Genomic DNA, 24,071 nt, shown 5'->3' on the forward strand with positions numbered 1-24,071 from the left:
TGCTATAGATTAAAATGCTCAAGTTCTTCACTGCCCGGGATGAGCAGAACGAGAGTCTTCTGGGCGCAATAACGGAGGGTAAGAATCTTAATTGATTTCATTCAAGGGATTCTCATTCAGTCGTTACTGGTGCGTTTATTGCAGGATTATGTATGGTTCTGTTCTGTGCCGCCTGTGTTTATGTCAGAGGGAAAAAACGCTGATTTAGCATTTGGTGGCGCTCGGTGATCATCATAGCCCTCCTCTCTCCACCTTAAAACATGCGTGTGCCTCAACGCACGGAGAGCGGGCTTCACTCGCAATTGTTTTTATTAAACGGCGAATATTATAATTATCATCAGGGAACATGTTCTGCTTGAATTCGCCTTGCGGGACGGGGAGCAAATGTCGCATTGCTGTGTTCAGTGATCGCAAGCGGATTAAACATTTCCACGTGTTGTGATAGGCATAGGCTAGATGCGTCACTGTCCCGCGAAACGAGCGCTCAGTCAGCTGAAAGCGAGCAGTCACACTGACCGGCGATGGTCCGTCAATGTGCTCTCTGCTCGGTGGTCCGCCAGCATGACTGGCAGCGACGGTGGTCTTTAGCAAAGCACCTGCAATGCAGTTTTATCCCGGCAAAATAGTTTATTTGAGAGAGTTTTTTTTGCCACATTCTCGGTTTATTTGAATGAGTCGGTTGTATAGCCTATTATGTGGTGTGTTGAACTATGACAGCGACAGTGTATGAACTGTCGACGTATACAGGAGGCCTAAGTAGACAGCTGAATATTTGCCATATCTTTTTTTTTTATTATTATTCTTCTTCTTTTGTCAATTAGTTGGATGATGATCCAGTGCCTTAATTCATCATGAAACACTGTGTGGTTACTGGGTAAATGAAATTGATAGCCTACTATAGATTATCTCAATGGAATCTATGCTGTCCAGTGTCAACTGTCAACAGTTATTAAAATATCCATTTTATAGGCCTATATGCTTTAAGCTGACTGAGATAACCGTGGCTGGTATCAAAACAAACCCATATTTGCTTAGACCTTTTGTTTACCATGCTGAATAAACAGGCCCATATAATAGCCCTATGCCAATTCATACATCATGAAGGTGCAACAGCCCTACAGACAGAAAATCAATGGTTCAATTATTGCCAGGCAATATATTAAGCCCTAGTCTGTCACTATACTATGTAGCTATACTGTACCACAAGACCATGGCATATGGTCATAAAAATGCCATAAGCAAATATGTCTTTAATAACATCAGTTATGCATCTACAAAAGATATTATACAACCCAAGATGACTATTGCACAGGAACAGAAAGATCAATTTGTGGTTCTGCTGTAGCCTACTGTATATTGAACACAGAATCATTTCAAGCCGTCGAGGCTTGTTATGGGCTTGCTGAAAATGACAGATTTCAATGGGAAAATGTAGCCTACAGAACCATTAAGAGTTATTTACATTGCATAGCACTAAAGGACCATTCATTGGCTAAATCATCCTTTGAACATTGATGGTTCGATAAAGTACCTTTCGGTCCGCCAACCGATCTGCAGCAGAACTATCTCTCTTCAGAGAGTAGCTGGCATCCTTTTAGCAATGACGATATTCCACTATAGTGTGACTCAGCTCACATACACCTTTCAGGGGCAAGAAGTGATGTAATGGGTCTTCAGTGATGATTGAAATCTATTAGCTTAGTGAGGGGGTGATGATATAAATGGGCCCAAGCTGTTTAGTGCCCATTATTACTCCAGGGAACACAAGTTTCTCCAACTAATGTGTTATAATCAATGTGTGCGTGCGTGTGTGCATGCGTTCTCGGATTGGGTCCTGAAGCATTAGTGTGTCCTGCTGTGTTGAGTGCCACTGGTGCGTTATGTGGCATTGGTCTGTGTGTAGAGAATCAATGTGCACTCGAGTGTGTCCTTTGGCCTGCTTGAGTGATGGAGAATAGATTCTTTTATAATCCTAACACACTCCCATATCGGCAGATGAAGGGGACACTCCGTCTCTAATGGACACCAAGCACCAGTGGCTGAACAGACCCTGCCTCCTGGTGCTCAAAGATGGGGACGTCACTAAACCAGGGCTGGGCAGCTGTGCTCACATCAGACCAGAGTCCCCGTCCAAAGCCCCCGCGGATGGAACCGTCCAAGGTCCCGATGGGAAGCCCGTCGCGGGCCAGAAGACGTCAGAACCCGCTCAGCCGTGGCAGGCCAAAAAGAGTCCTGCGGCCCCGCAGCTGCAGAGCCAATCTCAGAGGCTCCTCAAACACCTGGAGGAGGGCCATTGCACTGTGACCACCCTCTCCACGTGGGGGGAGAGGAGCTTCGGGGAGGCCTGCAGTCCCCTGGTGCTGAGCCCTGCTGAAGCTGCGTGGCCCGAAGAGGAGGAAGAGGAGGAGAATAAAAAGCCCCAGTCGCTCCCGTCCAAGGAGGACTCTGTGATCGAGGAGAAGGAGGTGGAGGAGAGCGGGCTGGAGCAGCCCAGTGCTTCAGATGTTCACCTGGACGAGGTGAATGGCAGTCTGGAGAACAATGAGCTCCGGGGACGTATCCCAGAACCTAATGGACACCATGAGACCAACGGAGACACTCTGGCCCAGGCAGCCAGTGGAGTGGGAGTGACGGGGGCTGACACCACAGCCTCCTCCGACGTGCTAGTCCCAGTAGATCCTGACAACGACTGCCAATCGGGTCCGGTTGGTATTCTGGCAAAGGAGCGAGGCTGTGTCCTTGGGGAGGTGGCTCCTGTGTGGGTGCCTGATGCCCAAGCGCAGGTTTGCATGAAGTGCGAGGTCAAGTTTACTTTCACAAAGAGGAGACACCATTGCCGTGCTTGCGGGAAGGTAAGAAAATGGGTGACACATTAGAAGATCTATTATATTTAAAGTTTAGAATTTCGATATTTAGTGTGATAAATAACTGCTTGTTTCCTTTTTTATCCTATCAGTTCAATCTCAAATTATCTTTAAGTGTGTTGAATGGTGGTTCATTGTGCAGATGGTGAATTGATGTGTGCCCATGTGTTGCCCAGGTTTTCTGTGCAGTCTGCTCTAATCTGAAGTTCCGTCTCACACACCTGGATGGCAAGGAGGGACGTGTTTGTGTCTCCTGTCACTCAAGCCTTCTTAAAAGTGAGAATTCAACCCTTGTTAAAAATGAGAAAGGAGTCGTTTCAGGACAAAAGGTCATTTCAGATAATGTTTACCACCAGGGAACCCGCAAATATAGCCATATCCCCTGAAGGCTTCCCTTCACCCCTTCCGAAATGGCCTGGCCTACCCCTACAATGTCAGAAAATGTTTGAAAAGGTTACAACATTTTTTACATTAATGACATGCCCAAAATAGGCATAGGAAATGGATCGCACACAGTGGCAAGAGATACTTTTCTTTTTGCTTTGTTGCATCTTAGGATGAGAAACAGACATTTTGGCTATCCAGCCTTGTGTACACTGAGGAAGGCCGGATACCCGAAACCTCTGTTTCTCATCGTAAGATGCATTAACTCTTGCCACGGTGTGATCAATTTTCTATGCATGTTTGATGATCTAAGAGGACACCACACCAGTCAAGAGCGTGGTGGTAACAAAAAAGTCTATTCAATTCCTAAAATAGGGACACCAGATTGAAAATTGTTAAACTAGCACATTTTTTTTCTTATGAATTTAATTAGAATTTAAATGATATAGCGTGTTTATTTATTTATGATTCACTTGAACTTTTTGGTTTTCCAATTGCGCCCTCTGCGAACTTGGCAGCCCCCACTTGGTACCACTAAAAAACTGCATTGTTTACAACATGTGGCATGACTTTGCTTGACTGTCACACTTTGTTCCCCTCAGGGACACCTCCCCGAGGGAGGAGGAGGGTGTGGTTTGCCGATGACATTCATAAGCAGTCGGAGTCTGCACCGACCACACCGGTCAGAGCAGGGCCCACTCTCTCACCACTCATGAGAAGACCCTGCCGGGGAGGACCGGTGGAAAGCCCCGTCGGCTCACCTCAGACCAGGAGAGCCGTTCGGCCACAGGAAACCAACATCAATGTGAGATAATGATCCTAACATTCATTTGACTGTGGAGAACAACATCGTTATCTCCATATTTAAACTTTGTTAATGCCCTGTACTTTGTCATGCTATAGTGTCACACAAAAGTAGCTAAAATAGCTTCTCGGCTTTTGAGCTTGTAGAGCTTCTATTTTCCATATTTCTTTATTTGAATTCTGAAAAGTAACAGTTTTGGACATATGAGGTTTTCCATCTGATAGCAACGGCATGATGTTTTTGTTCAGTGAAATTCTACAATTTACTCAATAATGACCCAGGGAACTGTAGATTGCCTTCATTGTTTTCTTTACAAGACCTTTTTTTTATTACCTAAGGTTCCAATAAGGACTGTACCTGTCCATCTGGTGCTTTTGGTTCAATCTGTATACTCTCAGAGCCATTTAATGGTTCCTAACAATTAAATCATTTAGCTGTCCCCTGGTTGTCCCCGCACCCAACGTTGAGAACCAGTTATTTTGACTACCGGCTATAATACGTATCAATGTATGCCCACTCTCTCTGCCTTGTGCCCCTGCCCCCTCTCTCCCCTCTGTCATATAGGAGGCATGTGGCCCATATGGTTGGGGGACTGCAGCTATAGTGAGCAGCCACATCAGTAGCTCTGCCAATCTTATCCCCCTGGATGGCCTACCTCCAATCCTCACCTCAACCGGAGTGAAAGGAGGTACAGTAGGACGGGTTCTATTCACGTGTTATCACAACACAACGTACAGTAATGGTCTCCCATTGAAGCGAGCTCAGAGACTGTACAGCACAATGTTATCTTGTGACTAAAAGGTCATCGTTTCATATCGCCACTAATTACCCAGGACACACTCTCTGGCCTCTGCCTATCCTGGACGATAGTGTGCCTCTTGAACAAGGAGCGTGTGTCCCGGTGGAATTGCTTAGTAGTACGGTTTAGCAGCTGTATGTGCAGCACTGTGTGTGTGTGTGTGTGTGTGTGTGTGTGTGTGTGTGTGTGTGTGTGTGTGTGTGTGTGTGTGTGTGTGTGTGTGTGTGTGTGTGTGTGTGTGTGTGTGTGTGCGTGCGTGCCTGCGTGTGTGTGTGTGTGTGCTTTCTCACACCCTGCCACTAATCTCCACTGGCCATGATAGTTAAAAAAGAAAGAAAAAAAAATAATAGCTCTTACACACAAGTTCAATCAAGGTTAATTAACAATAGCAATGAATGCTAAACTGATGTTAGATTCCGATGTTTAAAATCGGGCTCATCCAAGAAATATTCATTGTTATGTGTGTCCTTGAGCCAGCTTTCTTACATAAAAATTTAATGAAGCTTGCGCTCGTCCTCGGCGACCACAGATAAATCTCAGAAGCCTGCCGGAGCAGATAGTGGTGAAAGTGAGAGCACAGAGTGTCTGTGTTTGAAACAGACTCTCCAGGCTGATATCTGTGTGACCTTGTGTCTTCCTTAATATCTGTGTAACCCTGTGTCTTCCTCAGATTATACTGTGGAGGAACGACCGTCTGAGGTGCTTCTCATTCAAGAGCTGGAGAGTGGCAGGCCCAAACCTCTGGTCTTTGTCCTCAACGCTAACCTGCTTGCCATGGTCAAACTGGTTAACTGTATGTGCATTTGCTTTACTTGCTCAGCAGTCAGTAACTCAGCAGTTTGCGTGAAAAACAGCTTACACACGTCATTGTCGGGTATAGTCTTGCGTAGCCACTGCGATCTGAGATCTCCTCCTATAGACGCAAATTGCAACACCTAGATTGTTTATAATCTGATGAATCTAGGTCCATCAAAACGTTTTTCTTTCTTTTTTTTCTTTCTTTTTTTTGTTGCTATCTGATTGTATTAAACAACGTCAAACTGCAAAGTGTTTGTTTCAGAAAAATCCACCATAGACATGTTATGAGTGACTTTCTGTCAAGAAATTCAGTTCAGGTGATAATCTTTTATAAGTATTGGACTTTAAAGCGCTTGTGGGATGTCGCTCAGCGGTCCTGTGTACCACCTGGTTCTAAATGTCACATAATGCAGGAGGTAGCAGGACGTTGCGATATGGAAGACAAGTTTGGATATGGAAGACAATCTTTCTGAAACAAACACTTTGCAGATAGAAAGAGCATAATTCAAGCTTTCCATAGAGCCGCAATATTGGTGACGTCGTTTAATACAATCAGATAGCAAAAAAAACAAACAAGCATTTTGATGCATTGAATCCCTATGGGAGGTTTTGCAACCCTAGATTCATCAAATAAAAGAAAACCTAGTGTTGCAATTTGCGGCTAATCTCCTCCTACCAATACATCTGGTGGCATCTAAATTCAATCTAGTTGCTAAAACTGTCTGGAGACAATTTGGAGATTAAAAAAATAACTGCATTGCAGAAACAACGCAAAGACAGAAGGATTGTTTCCAAAGCAGTAGATTTAAAGGTGATACACCATGCATTTAAAAAGTATTTATGTCATATTGTTTATGTCCCAAAAACGTTTTTCAAAAGGTTTGAGGCTAAATTACCACTCCTGAATAGAGAGCCTCTCTCATTTTTGAATGGCTCTCAGAGCATTTCAGCTGCAGTACCACCTTTGGCCTGAACTGCGCCACCCCCCCAAAATCTTTTTGAAAAAATAAAAAAAAAAATTAGAAAAAAAAATCTTTTTAAAAAAAATGTTTTTTTGAAAAAAAAAAAAAAAACGGCCGATGATGACGTCACAATCGGCAGCAAATCTGGACAGCCTGTTTTAAGAACCCGTGGTATACTTTTAACCTTTTCCTTCTCAAAACCAGAGAAAGACACAACGGTCAGAAATGGGACTTTGTGAGGATAGAAGGTGCTAGTGGGACCCCAAAAAAAGGTTTTAAAATAGGAAAAGTGAAATTTCATGGTGTATCACCTTTAAGTTTGTTAGAGGCCGTTCTGGCCACTGTTTTAGCAAATACATTAAATGTAGATCTCCCCAGACGTATCCGTAGGCGCAAATCTGATCGCCGGGCAACGCAAAACTGCACGTCTTGCAGCGAATGATAAGCCTATAGACGACACTGATTCCTGAGGTTGTATGTGGACTCTGTGTAGATGTCAACAGGAAGTGCTGGTGTGTGACGTCGAAGGGCATGCATGCAGTAGGCCAGGTGGAGGTGGTGATACTGCTGCAGTGTTTGCCTGAAGAGAAGAGCTTCCCCAAAGACATCTTCAGCCACTTCATTCAGCTGTACAGGGACGCGCTCACAGGTCAGCCATTGCACAATAGTGTACTTGTGGAGTGTGGTTCTTTGGTTTAGCTCACTGTTGGGATTTCACTCTTAGGTCATGAGGTACTCATTTGATCAAATAACATTCTGGGGCTCTTTTAACGTAGAAACAAAGAGTCAGAACATTGTTACATGTTAGTGTTTTGTGCTGGTGACGCCCGAAATGCAGGACACCAAGGCAAGATGTAGTACACACCTAATACCCCAAGACTGTGTGTTTTAATGCAGGTCTTGCAGGTGACACAGATGAACAAAGACAGGAGCTATCAAACTATACTATCACACTGACACCACACTAACAAGGACTGACAACAAGACACAAGGGAACAAGACAAAAATTCACAGGGGAGTGATTACGAATGAGAAACAGCTGAGGCAGACAGGAATAATAGATCTAAGAACATACTGTAATACATACAGAAATACAAAACCTTGACAGGACAGTAAATGAGGAAGAAAGTCTCATCTGTGACAATTACAACATCACTGCATAATAACTGTCAGTAACTGTTGGCATATTTCTGCTGATTTAGTGATTGAGCAACTCAGTGTGTTATGCACCAGAAATAGCTGTGTTTTGCGCGCCACTGGGTACAGAATCCAAATCGAGTGTTTGTTTTAGTTTTTCTATCTTTTTGTCGATTTTTTTAGAGGAAACATCCCTCTCGCTTTGCTCCCTCTCTCTGTCTCTCTCGTTGACTGACTGTGCCTTCGCTCCCTCAAGTCGCACTGCTATTCGTGCATCAAAGTTGCATTTGTTTGCGGGCTTGTAGACCAGTTTTTTGCAGCGCTTACTTATTGGCAGTGTGGATCATAAAGGACCATTTCACCTCTGGGACAGAGGTTTAGATATTTGAGTATTTTAGCATGCTACAAAGCATCATTATGATGCTTTGTAGCATGCTGAAATACTAAAATATCTAAAAACACAGATTGAACACAAAAAATAACTCAGGATTGTGTTGATCGTGTCCCAAACAACAATAAAATAAGATCTGGTTGTCCCAGAGGTGAAATGGTCCGTTAACACCTGCCATGGGTGAAGACAAAGCCTATAGATTTTCATGTGTATGGGAGCATGCTACGGGCGCCACTCGGGCGTCTGCACTCGAGGCCCTGTGATTGACAGGGATGGTTTGTCAGGCTAGCATGTTTGTACATGCAGTATCAGACAGTATGCACATACAGTACATACTCATACTTTAGTAAAGTTCCTACATGCACTTTTGACATTTTAGCAAACGTTGGCATCTGATACAAAATGAAACAGGGTTCGGGCTTCTACAAAAGATAACATTTTTGTTGTTTTAATGAGTGATGGACACTATTTTGGTTCAAAGTAAAAAGATCAGACCAATAAAAAGCCCAATGCAAAAAAAGGAAAAAAAAGAAAAAAACATTTAATACCTTCAAATAAGCATCCTTTACAGTGTTGTCTAGGCTCAAGAACAGGTTGTTGGCTGAGGAAGAGTTGTTTTGTCAAGTAGTCTACATGTTTAAGTATTTTGTGTGTTTGTGAGGCAAGAAAAATGCTGCAAAGTATGCATAATTGAAAGCATTAGACGTTTTTCTTTTCTTTCTTTTTTTTGCATTGTATTCTGGTTACCTCCTCTTTTTAATTTGGACATTTGACTTTTGGAGAAGCGTAGGATATTCTTTGCGTGACACTATTTTGGTTTAAAATACTTAACACCATGTCCTGTAAGTATACAGTCCTAAATAGATAGGCCTGACATCCACTGTTTTTCCTCTAGGGAAGATCGTGAGCCACCTGACCCTGTCCCGCTTCGGCGGTTGCTTCCTGGGCAGTGACGAACACGCAGGCTTCCTCTACGTGCGCTCCACGCTCCAGTCCGTGCACGGCCTTCCTCTGCCCAACCAGCCCTGCCTCTTCGGCCTGCTGGTCCATCGGGCAGAGATCGCCTGGGCCAAAGCCTTCCCCCTGCGCCTCATGCTGCGGCTGGGGGCCGAGTACCGATGTAAGAGAGTGTGTGTTACAGTAAGCAATATTACACGAGAGGGCACTCCAGCCCTACCTACGGAACTCGCCTGTCGGCTCGTTCCTGCAGTAAGGCTGTCGTGCAGGATAACCGTGTTATATGCAGACCCTCGAGTGTAATATTGCGATTATACAACTGTTGCCCAAAAAAAAAACACGTCAACTTCATTTCATTGTAATTAAGATATTCGATAGGAATTTGTATTTTTTTAATGCCACATTTAGATACTATGTCCCTGAACGTTACATGAAAACCGCTAGCCAGCCGCCTAGCATAGTGTGGGGAGAGAGGCGCGCTTGCTGTCTTTCATGACCAACGCAGCTGATTTCTTCACTTGATGAGAGACAGTGCATCTGTGCTCGTTATATGCACTGTTGGAGAGCCTGTTTTCCATTGAGAGTCCGACTACCTGTTGTATAATTTACAGTTTACAGCAGGGTTCCCCAATTAGTTTTCCCCAAGGGGCCGAATTATGTCTAGGGTACCAAGCCGAGGGCCACAACATTGCAGGGGGGGCGACGGTGGCGTTCCCGCTACTCCAGCGACAGTTCAGATATCGTCGTTGTCGGGTGAAAATCTTTTATGTCCAAAACTGTTTGTTTTGCATTCATCATTTTAAAAATGATTTAAACTAGTGAAAACAGCCGATCTACAAGTACACAACGCCTCGCATCGCGAGGCGTTGTGTGCTTGTAGATCTGCTGTTTTCACTACTTTTGTGCGACGGCCTTGTATGATGAAGCAGGGCTTTGCTTTGCGAAGAAATTTATAAATTTGAAACTTGGAGATACAAGGTTTCTGCCCGACAGTGACGATTTACTTTGTTGGCCACCCAGCCCCCAAAATGGAACGAAGGCCGACATTTTATTTAAAAGATTTTCCTAATGGACCGGCCGGGAATGAACCGGCCGTTCGGGAGTTGTCCCGCTTTTCCCAATGGCCAGCACGTCCCTGGTTACAGTTTACAGTTTACAGTTTAGGCACTTAGCAGACACTTTTAATCCAAAGCGACTTACAATAAGCAGGTAATACATCACTATAATAAACAAGATAATATGTCAGAACATCAGCAACAATATGACAAGTGCATATGAATATCAATCTAAAAAACAATATAATCAATAGAATATACTAATACAATATGATACAATATAATAAAATCAATCTAAAAAACTATATAATCGGTAAAGAAAAAAAGGTTCTAATAAACCTAAAAAACAAATGCTAACTAGCTTCATGTTTGGTCTTTGAGTGTTTCAGTAGTGCTATGGGTTTAGGTGGAGTCTGAAAAGGTCACGGCGAAAGCTAGCGAGTGAGTCCGTTGTTCTAAGTGCGACAGGGAGTTTAGCTTGGGGGCCAGGAGGGCAAACTGTCTCGGACGAGTGGATTTTTGTCCTGGGGTTTTTAGCGAGGGTTCTGTCAGCATCCCTGTGTTGGCTGATCTAAGTGAACGGGTGGGGGTGTAGGGGTTGATCAGGTTTTGGAGGTATGGAGGAGCCATACCTTTGGCTGCTTTGAAGGTCAGCATCAGTGTTTTGTATTCTGTGTGTGTGTGTGTGTGTGTGTGTGTGTGTGTGTGTGTGTGTGTGTGTGTGTGTGTGTGTGTGTGTGTGTGTGTGTGTGTATGCGTGTGTGCGTGTGTGTGTGTGTGTGTGTGTGTGTGTGTGTGTGTGTTGTACCCCTGAAGGCTATAGCAATCTACTTGTGTTCATCTTTGGCAGCTGGACATGTACATAGGTCCAACAACTTGGGGTGCCAAAAAAAAGCAGCTAAACAGCTTGCAAAATTCTGTGCAATCTCTTCTATTATTGGTAGCCGCCAAATATGGCGAAGACATTGCTACTTGTACCCTTGTACAAGCAGCAGTGTGTGGGTAATGGATATTTTGTCCAAGATTTGCTGACTACATTTTTACAGCACCTTGTAATATTTGTGTCCTTGTATTGTATCTCTTACGTGGACATAAATAAATGATCAAGAGTGTGTGTGTGTGTGTGTGTGTGTGTGTGTGTGTGTGTGTGTGTGTGTGTGTGTGTGTGTGTGTGTGTGTGCGTGCGTTTGCGCGCGTGTGTGTGTGTGTGTGTGTGTGTGTGTGTGTGTGTGTGTGTGTGTGTGTGTGTGTGTGTGTGTGTGTGTGTGTGTGTGTGTGCGCGCGTGCGTGTGTGCGTGCGTGCGTGAGTGTGTGTGTGTAAATTCAGTATTGAATGTTCCAGTTAAAACACTCTCATCTAGTTGCCTTGTTCCTTTGTTCCTGTCTCTCTGCAGTCTACCCGTGTCCACTGTACAGCGTACGCTTCAGGAAGGCCCTGTTTGGAGAGACGGGACACACCATAATGAGACTGCTGGTGGTGAGGAAGGCGTCTGTCCTTATAGTTATACTTGTTCTAATTACTGCTAAACCTCCATCAGGGACGTGCTGGCCATTGGGAAAAGCGGGGCAACTCCCGAACGGCCGGTTCATTCCCGGCCGGTCCAGGCAGGCCATTAGGAAAAAATTAAAAATAAAATGTCTGCCTTCGTTCCATTTTGGAGGCTGGGCGGCCAACAAAGTAAATCATCACAGTCGGGCAGAAACCTCGTATCGGCTTTTTTCACTAGTTTAAATCATCTTAAAATGATAAATACAAAACAAACGGTTTTGGACCCGACAAGGTTTCCACCCGACAACAACGAAATATAACTCATGTAACTGGCCCACTGGCTTGTCACTTGTCATGATCTGAAATGGCAAATCTTTGAGTAGCAGCAGCGCTATAGAGAGAGATCTCTCTATATAGCGCGCAATGAGGGCCTCTCCAACTCTTTTACCCGGGCTGAATCAGGGGCCCAGTACGTCCCTGACCTCCCTTATCGTTAACATTTTAGACGTCTATCTGATGCTCTTATCCAGAGAAACTGTAAAATGAGCTTCAATGTCCAGGTTGCCAATATTATGAGAAAACCAATTGTTAGGAATAGAAGTTTAAAGGCTGAGATAACCCGTGATCCTGCAATGACTATCCTCTGTGTGGTTTTATGTTCTTCTGTTTTCAATGTTAGTGAAGATTTCATTTCTTGTCTGTTATTATTACATGCATTTTTATGCATTTTTCATGTTTCTGTGACAGTAGAATCTGAGGGATGATATATATACAGTAGGTGAAGTTGAAAGTTGAAGCTGATTAAAGGGGAATACCGCTCATTTTCAACATTGAACTATATGTCAAAAAACTGGAGGATTTATTGTGGTGTTTGGCTTGCAAAGTACACTTTGATGACATCAAAGTGTATGGTACTTTGCAAAGCCAAACCCCACAATCAATCCTCCAGTTCTAGGCAACACACATTTCCACGAGTGGTATTCCCCTTTAAGAGAGAATGCAACAAAACTAACAAACTACCGTAAACTGTGAGATGTTGCTCTCGTTCTGTTTGCAGGACTTTAGAAACTACCGTTACAGTCTACCAATGGTGCCAGGACTCACTGTGGATCTGGAGGCTCAGAGGACATGCATAAAGATTCCAACAAATGGCTATAACGAGGTATGCTTTAATGGTACAATGCCATAATGTAATGCCATTAACTTTATGTTTGTCCCGATGCTTCTGAGGGAGAGAGAGAGAGAGATGGTTGACTGAAGGTTATATAAAACATAAATAAAAACTCTCGACCTTGAAAGGAGCTGGCACCGTCATTCTGTCGTCAGAGCAGGGGTGTCAATTGGGTATGGCAGGGGGTATGCAGCTGCCATACCCTGGGTTCAGGGGGGGAAATAAAAGTTACTTTTAAAATATAAATACATGAATGTCTCTTTGTCTATCTGTGCTGGTTATTATGTTGTTAAAATACAGTAAAATAACTACCGGTACAAATGCAAAATTTTACAAAATGGTCACTTCAACAAGGTATTATAATTGTATTCAACACATTTCAGCTCCACAGGTGCAATGCATTATTGTTAATTGTGGCACATTTACTAACATTCCAAGTTTAGCTGCACTTGAACAACTGTTCCAGCCAGGCTGCCATATCCTAGCCTCGCAACAGCCAGACTCTCCCAGGGGAGAGTCTGGGAGTCCTCCGTAGACAATGCATTACGCAATGACGTAGTTACTCACTTTGACTGACAGGTCCAGTCAGTAGTCATCAGCGCATCAAAACATCGTCGGGAGAACATCAAATACGTCTTTTCCAGACAGAAATTCCAAAGGTGCAAACTGTTGTTCGTTTTTAAGTTATGAGATGCCGTTGATTTCAGATAAAACTTCGCTTAATGCAGCTTTTATTTGCGATTTGTGAACTCGCATCGGACATGGGGTCCGCCATGTTTGTTGTCAAAATGCGAGAGCTGTAGCAGCCGCTCGACCAATCAGGAGCGGTGTGAGGCGGGTTCGCTCGAAATGCAGCCTTTTGATTGGAAATTGAAGAACCTATTTCTCATAAAGAGACTCGATGGGAGGGATACCAGACCGAGAAAGGAAGCACATTGGTGATGACGTAACTCGGGATGGCTTGCGAGGCTAGCCATATCCAGCCCAAGAAACCATAGAAACGGGGGGAAAAAAAGAAAATGTACTTCTCAAAATAAATGAATCATGCCTGTTGATAAGGTATGGCAACATGACTGGTGTCTTGAACGCGCGCCTTCGCGCGCGTTCAAGACACCAGTCATGTTGCCATACCTTAGCTTTTTCTGACTGCGTCAGAGGTTTCCAGCTCATGCTGTATGTTCATCGGTCACTGTTGTCCTCTGTCTGTCTGTCTACCTCTCTGTTGTCCTCTGTCTGTCTGTCTACCTCTCTGTTGTCCTCTGTCTGTCTGTCTGCCTCTCCTCCTCAGCTGATGAAGGCCTTGAACAAGTCCAACGAGCACGTGCTGGCGCTGGGAGCGTGCTTCAACGAGGCCGCGGACTCCCACCTCATCTGTGTCCAGGGAGAGGACGGCCAGTATCAGACGCAGGCTATCAGCATTCACAATCAGCCACGCAAAGGTCTGCAGGGTCTAGACCAGGGGTTTCCAAACCTTTTTGACTCAGGGCACCCCTCTAAATCAGTGGTTCTCAACCTTTTCAGACCGCGACCCCCAAAATAATCATATTTGAACTGGGGACCCCCCCACCCCGACAAGCACTTAGAGTTGAGGCATTACATTTTGTATAACACGGTTCTATTGTGAAAATAGCAGATCTACATGCTCACAACGCCTCGCGTTGCTATTTTCACAATTTCTGCCTCAGATATTTGACAATATGGTAGAGGTCTTCACGGGTCCAATTTGAACTACCCGAACCCAAAAGGACCCGGGGGAAATGGACCCGGACCCATATGGCCCCGTCTATCATTTGGAATTTGAGAACCGTTACCCGATCAGCCCCGAGACGTGATGGATCCGATCCGAACGGCCCCGCCTGTTATTAGAAAAATTGGATCCGATACCCGAGCAGAACGAGAGATCCGAGACCCGAACCTGTCGCCCCGAAATGAAAGAATGCCAACGTTATGATATTAAGAGTTGTATCAGACATATTTCTTACCTAACGTCGCCACGGTGCTGCTGTTGCTGTCAGCGGCGCTGTGCCTCTCGCCAAAAGATGATCTTTTCCCAGACCAGTAAGTCAATGCGGACAGTTTGTAAATACAAATAAATCCATGTTTTTATTCCTTCTTATTTGGCTAGCCAATGCTAATGCTATCGTTTTCTGTCGCATGTGTTGTTCATTATATCTTTCTGCTTTGAGTGTCCATTTTGCTCTGCAGAGCATGACAACACGCAATGACAACTCCATTGTAAACCGTTAACCAAAACGTTACGTTAATATCTTTGATAATAATAACAATCCAACTGATACAGTCAGTGTTGTTGTGACTGAGTGAGTTTACTTCTCAGTTCTCACAACCAATGCAACAGATTACATGCTGCATCTTTAGTGCCATCGTGTGGCGTTATCTATTTGGTGCAGTTGTTGCGTTCGCTTTCACTTCAATCTCGGCCTGTCTCGGCTCCACTCGGGTAACAGGAGATACCCGGGGAACCGGGGCAGACGGCCCCGGCCCCGGCCCGCCCCGCGGTAAAAGCTCGAAAACGGCCCCGTTACCCGGCTCGGGGCGGTTCGGATCGCGGGTAATTTCGGATCTCGGGCAGGTCCGAAGACCTCTACAATATGGCCAAATGTTAATTCTTTTTTATTTTACATGTATTAAGGGTCTTAAAAGTCCTTGAATTGTTAATTGTCTCCACCAGCCGAAGGCTGAGGGAGAGTATGTTTTCCCCTCCGTCCGTCCGTCCGTCCGTGCGTCCGTGCGTCCGTGCGTCCTTCCTTGCGACCTCGCAGTTTGTGAACAGCTAATCTCAGTCACCGTTGGCCCGATCGCTGCCAAACTGAGCACACACACTCCCTGGATGCCAATCTAGAACCTCTGCCCCACATTTTTCAAATCGGCCTCATGGTGGCGCTATAACAGGCCGATTTGTGTGGCCTGCTTGTTACCAGCTAATCTCCGGCGCCGTTGGCCCGATCGCTGCCAAACTGAGCACACACACTCCCTGGATGCTAATTCAGAACCTCTGCCCCACATTTTTTAAATCAGCCTCATGGTGGCGCTATAACAGGCCGATTTGTGTGCCCTGGTGGAGACCTGTGCTCGGAAGAGCACTGCTTCTAGTTTAGAAATGTGCAGTTACCCTCTATACACTTACTTCTGTTTACTGTTGAGTGAGAAAACAATGTTGCACATTAAGTCAATCATCTGGGGACCCCCCAAAATCATTTGTGGACTCCCTGGGGGTCCAGACCCACAGGTTGAGAACCACTGCTCTAAATAACCTATTCATCTGCGGCACCCCTAAATTACACTGTTAATTTTTAGAATCTTACATCATATTACGCGAGGTAAATATGCACATATTTCCACCTGAGATACGGTATAGGGCTATGTCACGGAGAAATGTCCGTTTCCATTCAGAACTGACTGAAAATAACTTTATACTTGACATTTAACCACTTGAACCCCAGCATCCCTATTCTGGGGACCAAATAGGTCACCAAAAATAGCCGATCTACAAGCTTGTAGATTGGTTATTTTTGGTGAAGAGGGTTGGCCATAGATGGAAAAATAACTAATCAAGTAGAGTGCAAATAAGGTCTGTTTTACAAATCATAGTGACATGATATTAGTGATATTGATGAATTCCAAATACAGTATTATCAAATTATTCTGAGGCACCCCTGGATAGGGGTGGGCGATATGGAAAAATACAATATCACGATATCTTCCCAAGCTGTATCACGATACACGATTTTATCACGGTTCTTTTTCACGTTGGTTTTGATGGTTATTTTTCAAGTTACTTGACAAAAACTAGACCCTCCTTTTGGGAGGTCTAAATTGAACTTTACAAGTATGTAACTCTGACAGTATACAAATGAAACCAAATGGACCCTTACGGGTCCATTTGTTTTCATTTGTATACTGTCAGAGTTAAGTGGAGACCTTGACATTTTAAAGTTTGAGAACTACTGATTTAGACCAAAATGCAGGGTTAAATTGAATTCTGCAATGAATCTCTGTATTAACGATTAAACAGGATTTTTTACAAGGCTCCCTCAATTGTATCACGATATATACGATATCTCTGAAAAGGCATATCGTGGAGACATTGTATCGTCTCCACGATAATTATCACCATATCGCCCACCCCTACCCCTGGACTGGCATCACGGCACCCTAGGGTCCCACGGCACCCACTTTGGGGAAACCCTGGTCTAAACGAGAACCTCGTTTAACTGATTTGGTGACACGGGAGTCTCTGGACTTCCCATCACATACTGTAATGGAGCGAGTGCTAGAGGAAGTTCTTTCTTCTCTAAGTATAGAAACGTGTGAACTTCCTGCAATCAGCGAATGGAATTAGAAACGAGAGGGGAAGTCCTAACAGACGGTTGTAATTCACCTTGCCCTTCGCAAAATGTTTTATTTATGTTTGAATACAAGCCCTGGAATGAGGTGAAACACCAGAATGAGTGGGATAAGATGTGTAATATCCCTTTCATACCACAGGGTGGCACTTTGAGTTACCTTCTTTATAGACGTGCACGTCAACGATATAATGCAATGATTGGTGGACTGTCTATGAAAAAATAAGATGTAGGGTTTGACTCTCATGAATACTTTCTATGTTTGTTTTTTGTTTTTGTTTTCAGTTACTGGCTCTTGCTTCTTTGTATTCAGTAGTGCCCTGAAAGCGTCTGCGGGATACCTCGCCAAGTCCAGCATTGTGGAAGGTAGGAAGGACTACATACAGTACAAGTCTGTTGTAAGGCATTCAAAAGGCAGTCAATGTCCCCACACAGTTTACTTGCTCACCTCCAGGAATTCTGTAGTTTACATTAAGTACGTTCTACGTATGTGAAGCAAGTAAACATCCCTCCTGAATAACACTTTATTTAGAGTGTCGATCTTTGTATGTGTGTGTGCGTGTATGTGTGTGTGTGTGTGTCAATGTACATTTAAAAAGACTGCCTGTGTAGGAGCGCATGCGTGTTCATGTGCATGAGAGTGTGCGTCCTCGTTGCTGTCTGTGTGTGTGTTTCTCCTGTACGCTGTCCCTCTCCTCAGACGGGCTGATGGTGCAGATCACGGTGGAGACCATGGCGGAGCTCCGCCGGGCGCTGCGGGAGATGAAGGACTACACCGTGACCTGTGGACGGCTCGACCAGTCAGACAGCCAGGAGCAGGTCTTCATTCAGTGGGTGGAGGAGAAATGCACTGTGAACAAAGGGTGAGAAGAACCCTGTTTCTTAAAGGACAACTTTAGTTTTTTACAACAAGGGTTCATATTTTAGATTGTAATTAAAGAATATAAAAGATGAGTGTTAAAATTATTTCATTTACTTCTTTCTATTGTTTTAGAGATTCTTATTTCAGTGGTTGGGGGCATGCGTGGCTGAATATGTCATTTTACACAGAATAAGCCCATTCCCAAGATACAACGCAACCTTTCATGGTTGGATGTGACTTATGGGGGCTAGAAGTGTTACTGTAAATAGCAATAAAGAAACTGCTGGCTTATTGTGTCTAAAAAGACATATTTAGCTACTTGTACGCATGCCCCCATGTGTACGCATGCCCCACATTTTAGCACGGTAAACGCAATAAAACAATAGAACGAAGCAAATTAAAACATTTTAACACAATTTTTTTCTTTTCTCTAATTAAAATCTTAAATATGAACCCTTGTTGTAAAAAAAAGAAGTTGTCCTTTAATGTCTTAATGCATACATGGGCAACTGGCGTCCCGGGGGCCACATTCACTTACTGTGGCCTGCAGGTTAATATCAGAATACTTATATATTATTGATTTCAGCTGTTACAGTTCCAAACATGCAAACCTGACCTGCTTTAATTACTTTAGTATTGAAATGTTAGTCTTCTTTTTTGTCCAATGTATTTGTATTTACGTTAATAAAGTTAAGATAAGTATAACTAAATGCATTTGAAACGAGCACAGGTCTCCACCAGGCCACACAAATCGGCCTGTTATAGTGCCACCATGAGGCTGATTTAAAAAATGTGGGGCAGAGGTTCTGAATTAGCATCCAGGGAGTGTGTGTGCTCAGTTTGGCAGCGATCGGGCCAACGGCGCCGGAGATTAGCTGGTAACAACCAGGCCACACAAATCGGCCTGTTATAGCGCCACCATGAGGCTGATTTGATTCTAGATTGGCATCCAGGGAGTGTGTGTGCTCAGTTTGGCAGCGATCGGGCCAACGGTGACTGAGATTAGCTGCTCACAAACTGCGAGGACACACGCACGCACGGACGGACGAACGGACGGACGGACGGACGGACGGACGGACGGACGGACGGACGGAGGGGAAAACATACTCTCCCTCAGCCTTCGGCTGGTGGAGACAATTAAATCAAAATGTTACATTTAAGGATTCCAATGAATAACAAAAGATAATTCAGGATTCCAATTCAAAAGTAGCAAAAATAGCAGATCTACAAGCTCAAAATGTGATGCGCTGCGACGTGCTTTGAGCTTGTAGATTGGCTATTCTTTTGCTACTCTTACTGGAGATGAGAGGTTTTTGCTCGACAGTAACAATATGCAATGTGGCCCTCTGGAGTGAATGTGGAAATATAGTGGCCCTCTCCAACCATCATCTAAGTTGCCCACCTCTGTCTTAATGGCTTCAGATGGCTCTTTTCCACTACGATGTGTGTATAAACCCGGAACCTTCCAATAACCTGAAACTTTCCAGAACCAGGTGGAGTTCTGTGATGGTTTTCTGTTTACGTTTTCTGTTTACAACATACCCTCACCCTTCAGTATGTCATTTTGGAAAACGTTTTTTAAGTATAAGTTCAGGTTCAGGCCTTCAGGGTTACTATGACCTTCTGAGCAGGGCCCAAATTAGGTTCTGGGAACCTTATCTGAAACCGAGCCGTTGCATATGGAAACAAATCCAGAAGCTGTTTAATAGGTTCCACGGCATGGTTAGTTCTTGTAGTTGAAAAGGGCCAAAAGAGAACAATATAACAATAATTCACATGTACCGTAGTCACATGCGGAGGTAGATTAATAGGTAGATATTACCAGTGATTCTTAACCATTATAATGTCAAGGACCCCTTATAGGCATTACACCATTGATTGATTCATTAATTGAAGAGTTTATTATCAGTTTGCAACAGAAAAAAGTACAGTTTCATGACAGCACAAATCACTGGTACAAGGTCAACTAAAAGGAGATCCTAGTAAGCTTTACGGCTTGTTTACACAGGAACCACTAAAAACCACAGACGCATTATGATTTATTATCCCTGGGAACCCCGGTCTACTCCTCAATCCTCAAACAGAACTGTCATGTTTCCTAACTGTGAATCATTTAGCTGGGGACTCCCCTGGGACCCCACCATTAACTAAGACGTAGACTAAAGTGTCAAAACACTCATCTTTAATAGAAGCCCAGAGCACTGAAACCAAATGAAAGAAGAGAATATAACCCGGCAGTGGCACAGCCTATCCATTTTGCATGAGGATTTGACTTTATGACCTGCTGGTGGCAGGCAAGGCAGTTTGGGCTATAAAAGAATTATACTTCTGCCCACCTGCAGCAGGACATGTTTTGACACTGAAATAATCCATTTGGAAACAAAGGAGAGGGATGCAGCACATTGTCTAGACCAGGGGTTCCCAAACCTTTTTGTCTCAGGGCACTCCATAAATATTTTTTTAATCCGAGGCACCCCTATATTATAATTTTCACTCCCAGCACCTTATATTTATAGCATATAGTCGTTGTCGGGTAGAAACCTTGTATGTCCAAAACCGTTCGTTTTGTATTTATCATCTATAAAACGTACTAAACTAGTGAAAACAGCAGATCTACAAGCACACAACACCTTGCGATTGTGTGCTTGTAGATCGGCTGTTTTCACTAGTTTTGTGGGACAGTCTTGTATGATGAAGCAGGGCTTTGCTTTACCAAAAGACGTACACATGTGAAACTTGGAGATACGAGGTTTCTGCCCGACAGTGACGATATTTTTGTGATTATGTTGTGAGAAAAACATTGAGATAATAGCCATTTTGGTTAGAACTTACTGAAAATAACTTTGTACTTCAAGTTTAATATGATACTAAATATTTTTTCAAGTGTCCAAATAAATCCCAAATATTATCAAATTGTCTCGCGGCACCCCTGGACTGCCGTGGCGGCACCCCAGGGTGCCCCGTCACCCACTTTGAAAACCACTGGTCTAATACTCCAGTTAGTAGACTTTGATTCAATCCTCAGGTCAAATGACAGTTGCGTCCTACCAAATCTAACAGCAGGTTTGTGTCCCCCAGAGTTATCAGCCCAATCGATGGAAAATCCATGGAGTCCATCAGCAGCACCAAGATGTTCCAGAAGTCTGAATACAAAGAAAATGGGAAGATCATCCGATGGACTGAGGTAGACCTGAACATCCACTAACCATTCGATTTAACATCAGAAGCGTTCTATTCACCAGAGTAGATAAATGCATTGTATGTATCTGGTGCAAGCCGGTGGCCATTCGCATAGTGTACAATAAGTACTTGATGCAGGGGACAGAAATACCTCGCAGCGGTACAGTACTGTGCATACAATATACACTGTAAAATCCACAGTGATGATTTCACAAAACACTGAAGATTTTACTGTGGACATATTATACTATACCTAGCTTACAGTACTGTAATCATTATATGCAGTATGTACAGTATAGCCTGGAATCAGACGAATCCGCCCTTGGCGGATTTGGGTCTGGCCCCGCTCTATTGTGAATCCATTTCTTCACCCCGAAGAGTTGGGTGACCAATCAGGGCCCCGTATTTGTCTGGTCTAACCAATTGTGTCCAGAGCCATTCTTTTAACCCACCCCTTGGGGAAAAAAACCTTCCATATAGAAGTACCAGACTCATATCCACGCAGTGATATAGTCTGGCCACGCTAGGCTATGTACCGTATACATGTACTGCATACATTCAGTATTCAACCACAGCATGTCTTCAGACAGGGTAGGTTCCAGTAGGTTTCACGGACGACAGTCCAGCAGGGCCAGCAGGAAGAACATTAACACTGGAAGTGCATCCAAAGCGGTATCCTTACAGTACTTTGCATTTGTGTCTTCATTTGTGTGCACACATGCACATAAGTGTGTGTTGTCCAGGTCTTTTTTCTACAGAGGGTGGATCACGCCAAGGGAGTTGCAGCCGGCTCCGCCGAACACGATCGCTTGACGGAGCGGATAGCCCGGGCCTTTTGCCTGGCACTGTGCCCACATCTCAAGCTCCTGAAGGAGGACGGCATGGCTAAACTGGGCCTGCGGGTCACTTTTGACACCCAAGAGGTCAGCACGGTGCAAGATGTCGATTATACAACATTTCAAACGATACGTTTGATTCGTTGTTCAAAACCTTTTCTGCATAAGGGCCCGAAAAGATTTTGTGGTTTGATGGCACCAACATAGTATACTTTAAATTGCTGTTTATTGGTATCACAATTAGAACTATTAAAACTAACCATGAAATGTTTTTTGAGCGGTGCAAACCGCTGCTACGTTTCACTTTGTGTGTCAGCAAAATAAATTCGAATAATTGGAGATATGCACACGTGTGGTTTTTGCACCGCTCACTTCACACTGGTGGGATTTTTACACAATGTGTTTTATTTACATTAATGGCCACAGGTTGGGAAATCGCTGAGCTAGATGATGTAGGTCCTTGTGGGCAGCACTGGGTTAAGCTGGGTTAAGCTGGGAAAAAAAGCAGCTGGGTTGGGCTGCGATATCTGAATTTCCCTCGCGGGAGGAGTAGGTAACTATTATATCATGCAAGCTCCAGCAGTGAGGATGATCAAGATGATGCTCTTTCTCTCAGTGACGCTGACTGTCTCATTTCAGGTGGGGTATGTGGCCGGCAGCAACAGCCAGCACCTCCCAGCTCAGTACCTCAATGCCCTGGATAGTGTGTTGATCCCTGTCATCCACAGCAGGGGGCGCAAGAGGAACGAGGAGCCCATAGTCATGGAACTCATCTTCTACATCCTGGAGAACATTACCTAAAACACATTATACTCAAAACTCATCATCTCAACCACTTCCTCCAGCACTTCTCATCGAGTGCTACCGGGGGTTTCAGTAGCAAACCTCTGGTAGCAAAAAGGGGGGAAAAAAGCACTCATTCAAAAGGGCAGACCATACTGCGAATGTGTTCATCCTATCCACGCATCTCTGGTAGAGAAACGGAAGAAGAGGATCTAAAACTCGTCTAAAGTTCTCTCGTGTCACCCTGTCATATGGCTCGCACCCAGCAGCAGACAATCTGTGCAGAGACTGAAACCCACCATGAGCCATCAGATTAATGGTTCAGCGCTGCACTAGTAGTGGCCGTTTCATGTAGCTTGACATCATTCACATCACAACATGTTTTCAATACAAATACCCATATTTTGAGAATGCCTTTAAAGCTGGGAGCTGGATTCAGCCCTAGCAAAAACCTTAAAAGCAATGAGAAAAGAGAATGACTTGATGAAGTACCATACTAGACGTAGAAATGTAGCTATTTGATGCACACTTGAGTGAATGCCTAAGAATGTTTCATATTGGATGCATTTGAATTCCTTGATTGCTCATGAGATGTATTATAATTGTTCACCCTGAAAAATTAAACGTATGAATCTGAGTTACTGACTCTAAAAAATACAATAAATATAAATATTTAAATATTCAGGACTGTCCATCCATTCGGGTCATTTAAAACTTTGAGCAGTCTTCACGAAACACAATTTACCGTTCAAAAGAATTACAGCTTCAACGTTCAGCAGAATTTCCATGAAAGGTACAGTATATACCATAAATGTTTATGGTTGCTGCAATAATTGCTCTGAACAGACGGTTGTACACTAAGTGTACAATTTCTCAGGAAATGTCACTATATCGTCGCTGTCGGGTGGAAACCTTGTATGTCCAAAACCGTTCATTTTGTATTTATCATTTTAAAAATGGTTTAAAATAGTGAAAATAACAGATCTGCAAGCACACAACGCCTCGCAGTGCATTGTGTGCTTGTAGATCTGCTATTTTCACTAGATTTGTGCAGCAGTCTTGTATGATGAAACAGGGCTTCACTTTACGAAAAAACTTACAAATTTGAAACTTGGGCGATACAAGGTTTCTGGCCGACGGTGACGACATGTTACACTTTAAATCATGCGTTATCTAAATGGATATGAAGTATACAGTTTCACCCAGCGTTGTTTTACGAGGGATATGACTGTGA

The 24,071-nt window shown here is 43.9% G+C and overlaps 1 protein-coding gene across 1 annotated transcript; it reads left to right on the top strand.

Annotated features, from left to right (window-relative positions):
- Positions 1-14: 14 nt before the first annotated feature.
- zfyve9b (zinc finger, FYVE domain containing 9b) lies at positions 15-23,395 on the top strand (the record flags this gene model as incomplete). Its single annotated transcript, XM_080730414.1, has 16 exons — positions 15-78; positions 1,996-2,852; positions 3,041-3,140; positions 3,851-4,053; positions 4,618-4,741; positions 5,523-5,645; positions 7,106-7,261; positions 9,036-9,260; positions 11,547-11,629; positions 12,699-12,803; positions 14,101-14,251; positions 17,462-17,542; positions 17,877-18,039; positions 21,117-21,222; positions 21,962-22,141; positions 22,694-23,395. The coding sequence occupies 16 exons, from the start codon at positions 15-17 to the stop codon at positions 22,853-22,855; spliced, it is 2,883 nt and encodes a 960-aa protein (XP_080586540.1). The 3' UTR covers positions 22,856-23,395.
- Positions 23,396-24,071: the final 676 nt, after the last annotated feature.

This window comes from Nannobrachium achirus, assembly GCF_963921795.1.
Source record: "Nannobrachium achirus genome assembly, chromosome: 1".
Taxonomy (NCBI): domain Eukaryota; kingdom Metazoa; phylum Chordata; class Actinopteri; order Myctophiformes; family Myctophidae; genus Nannobrachium; species Nannobrachium achirus.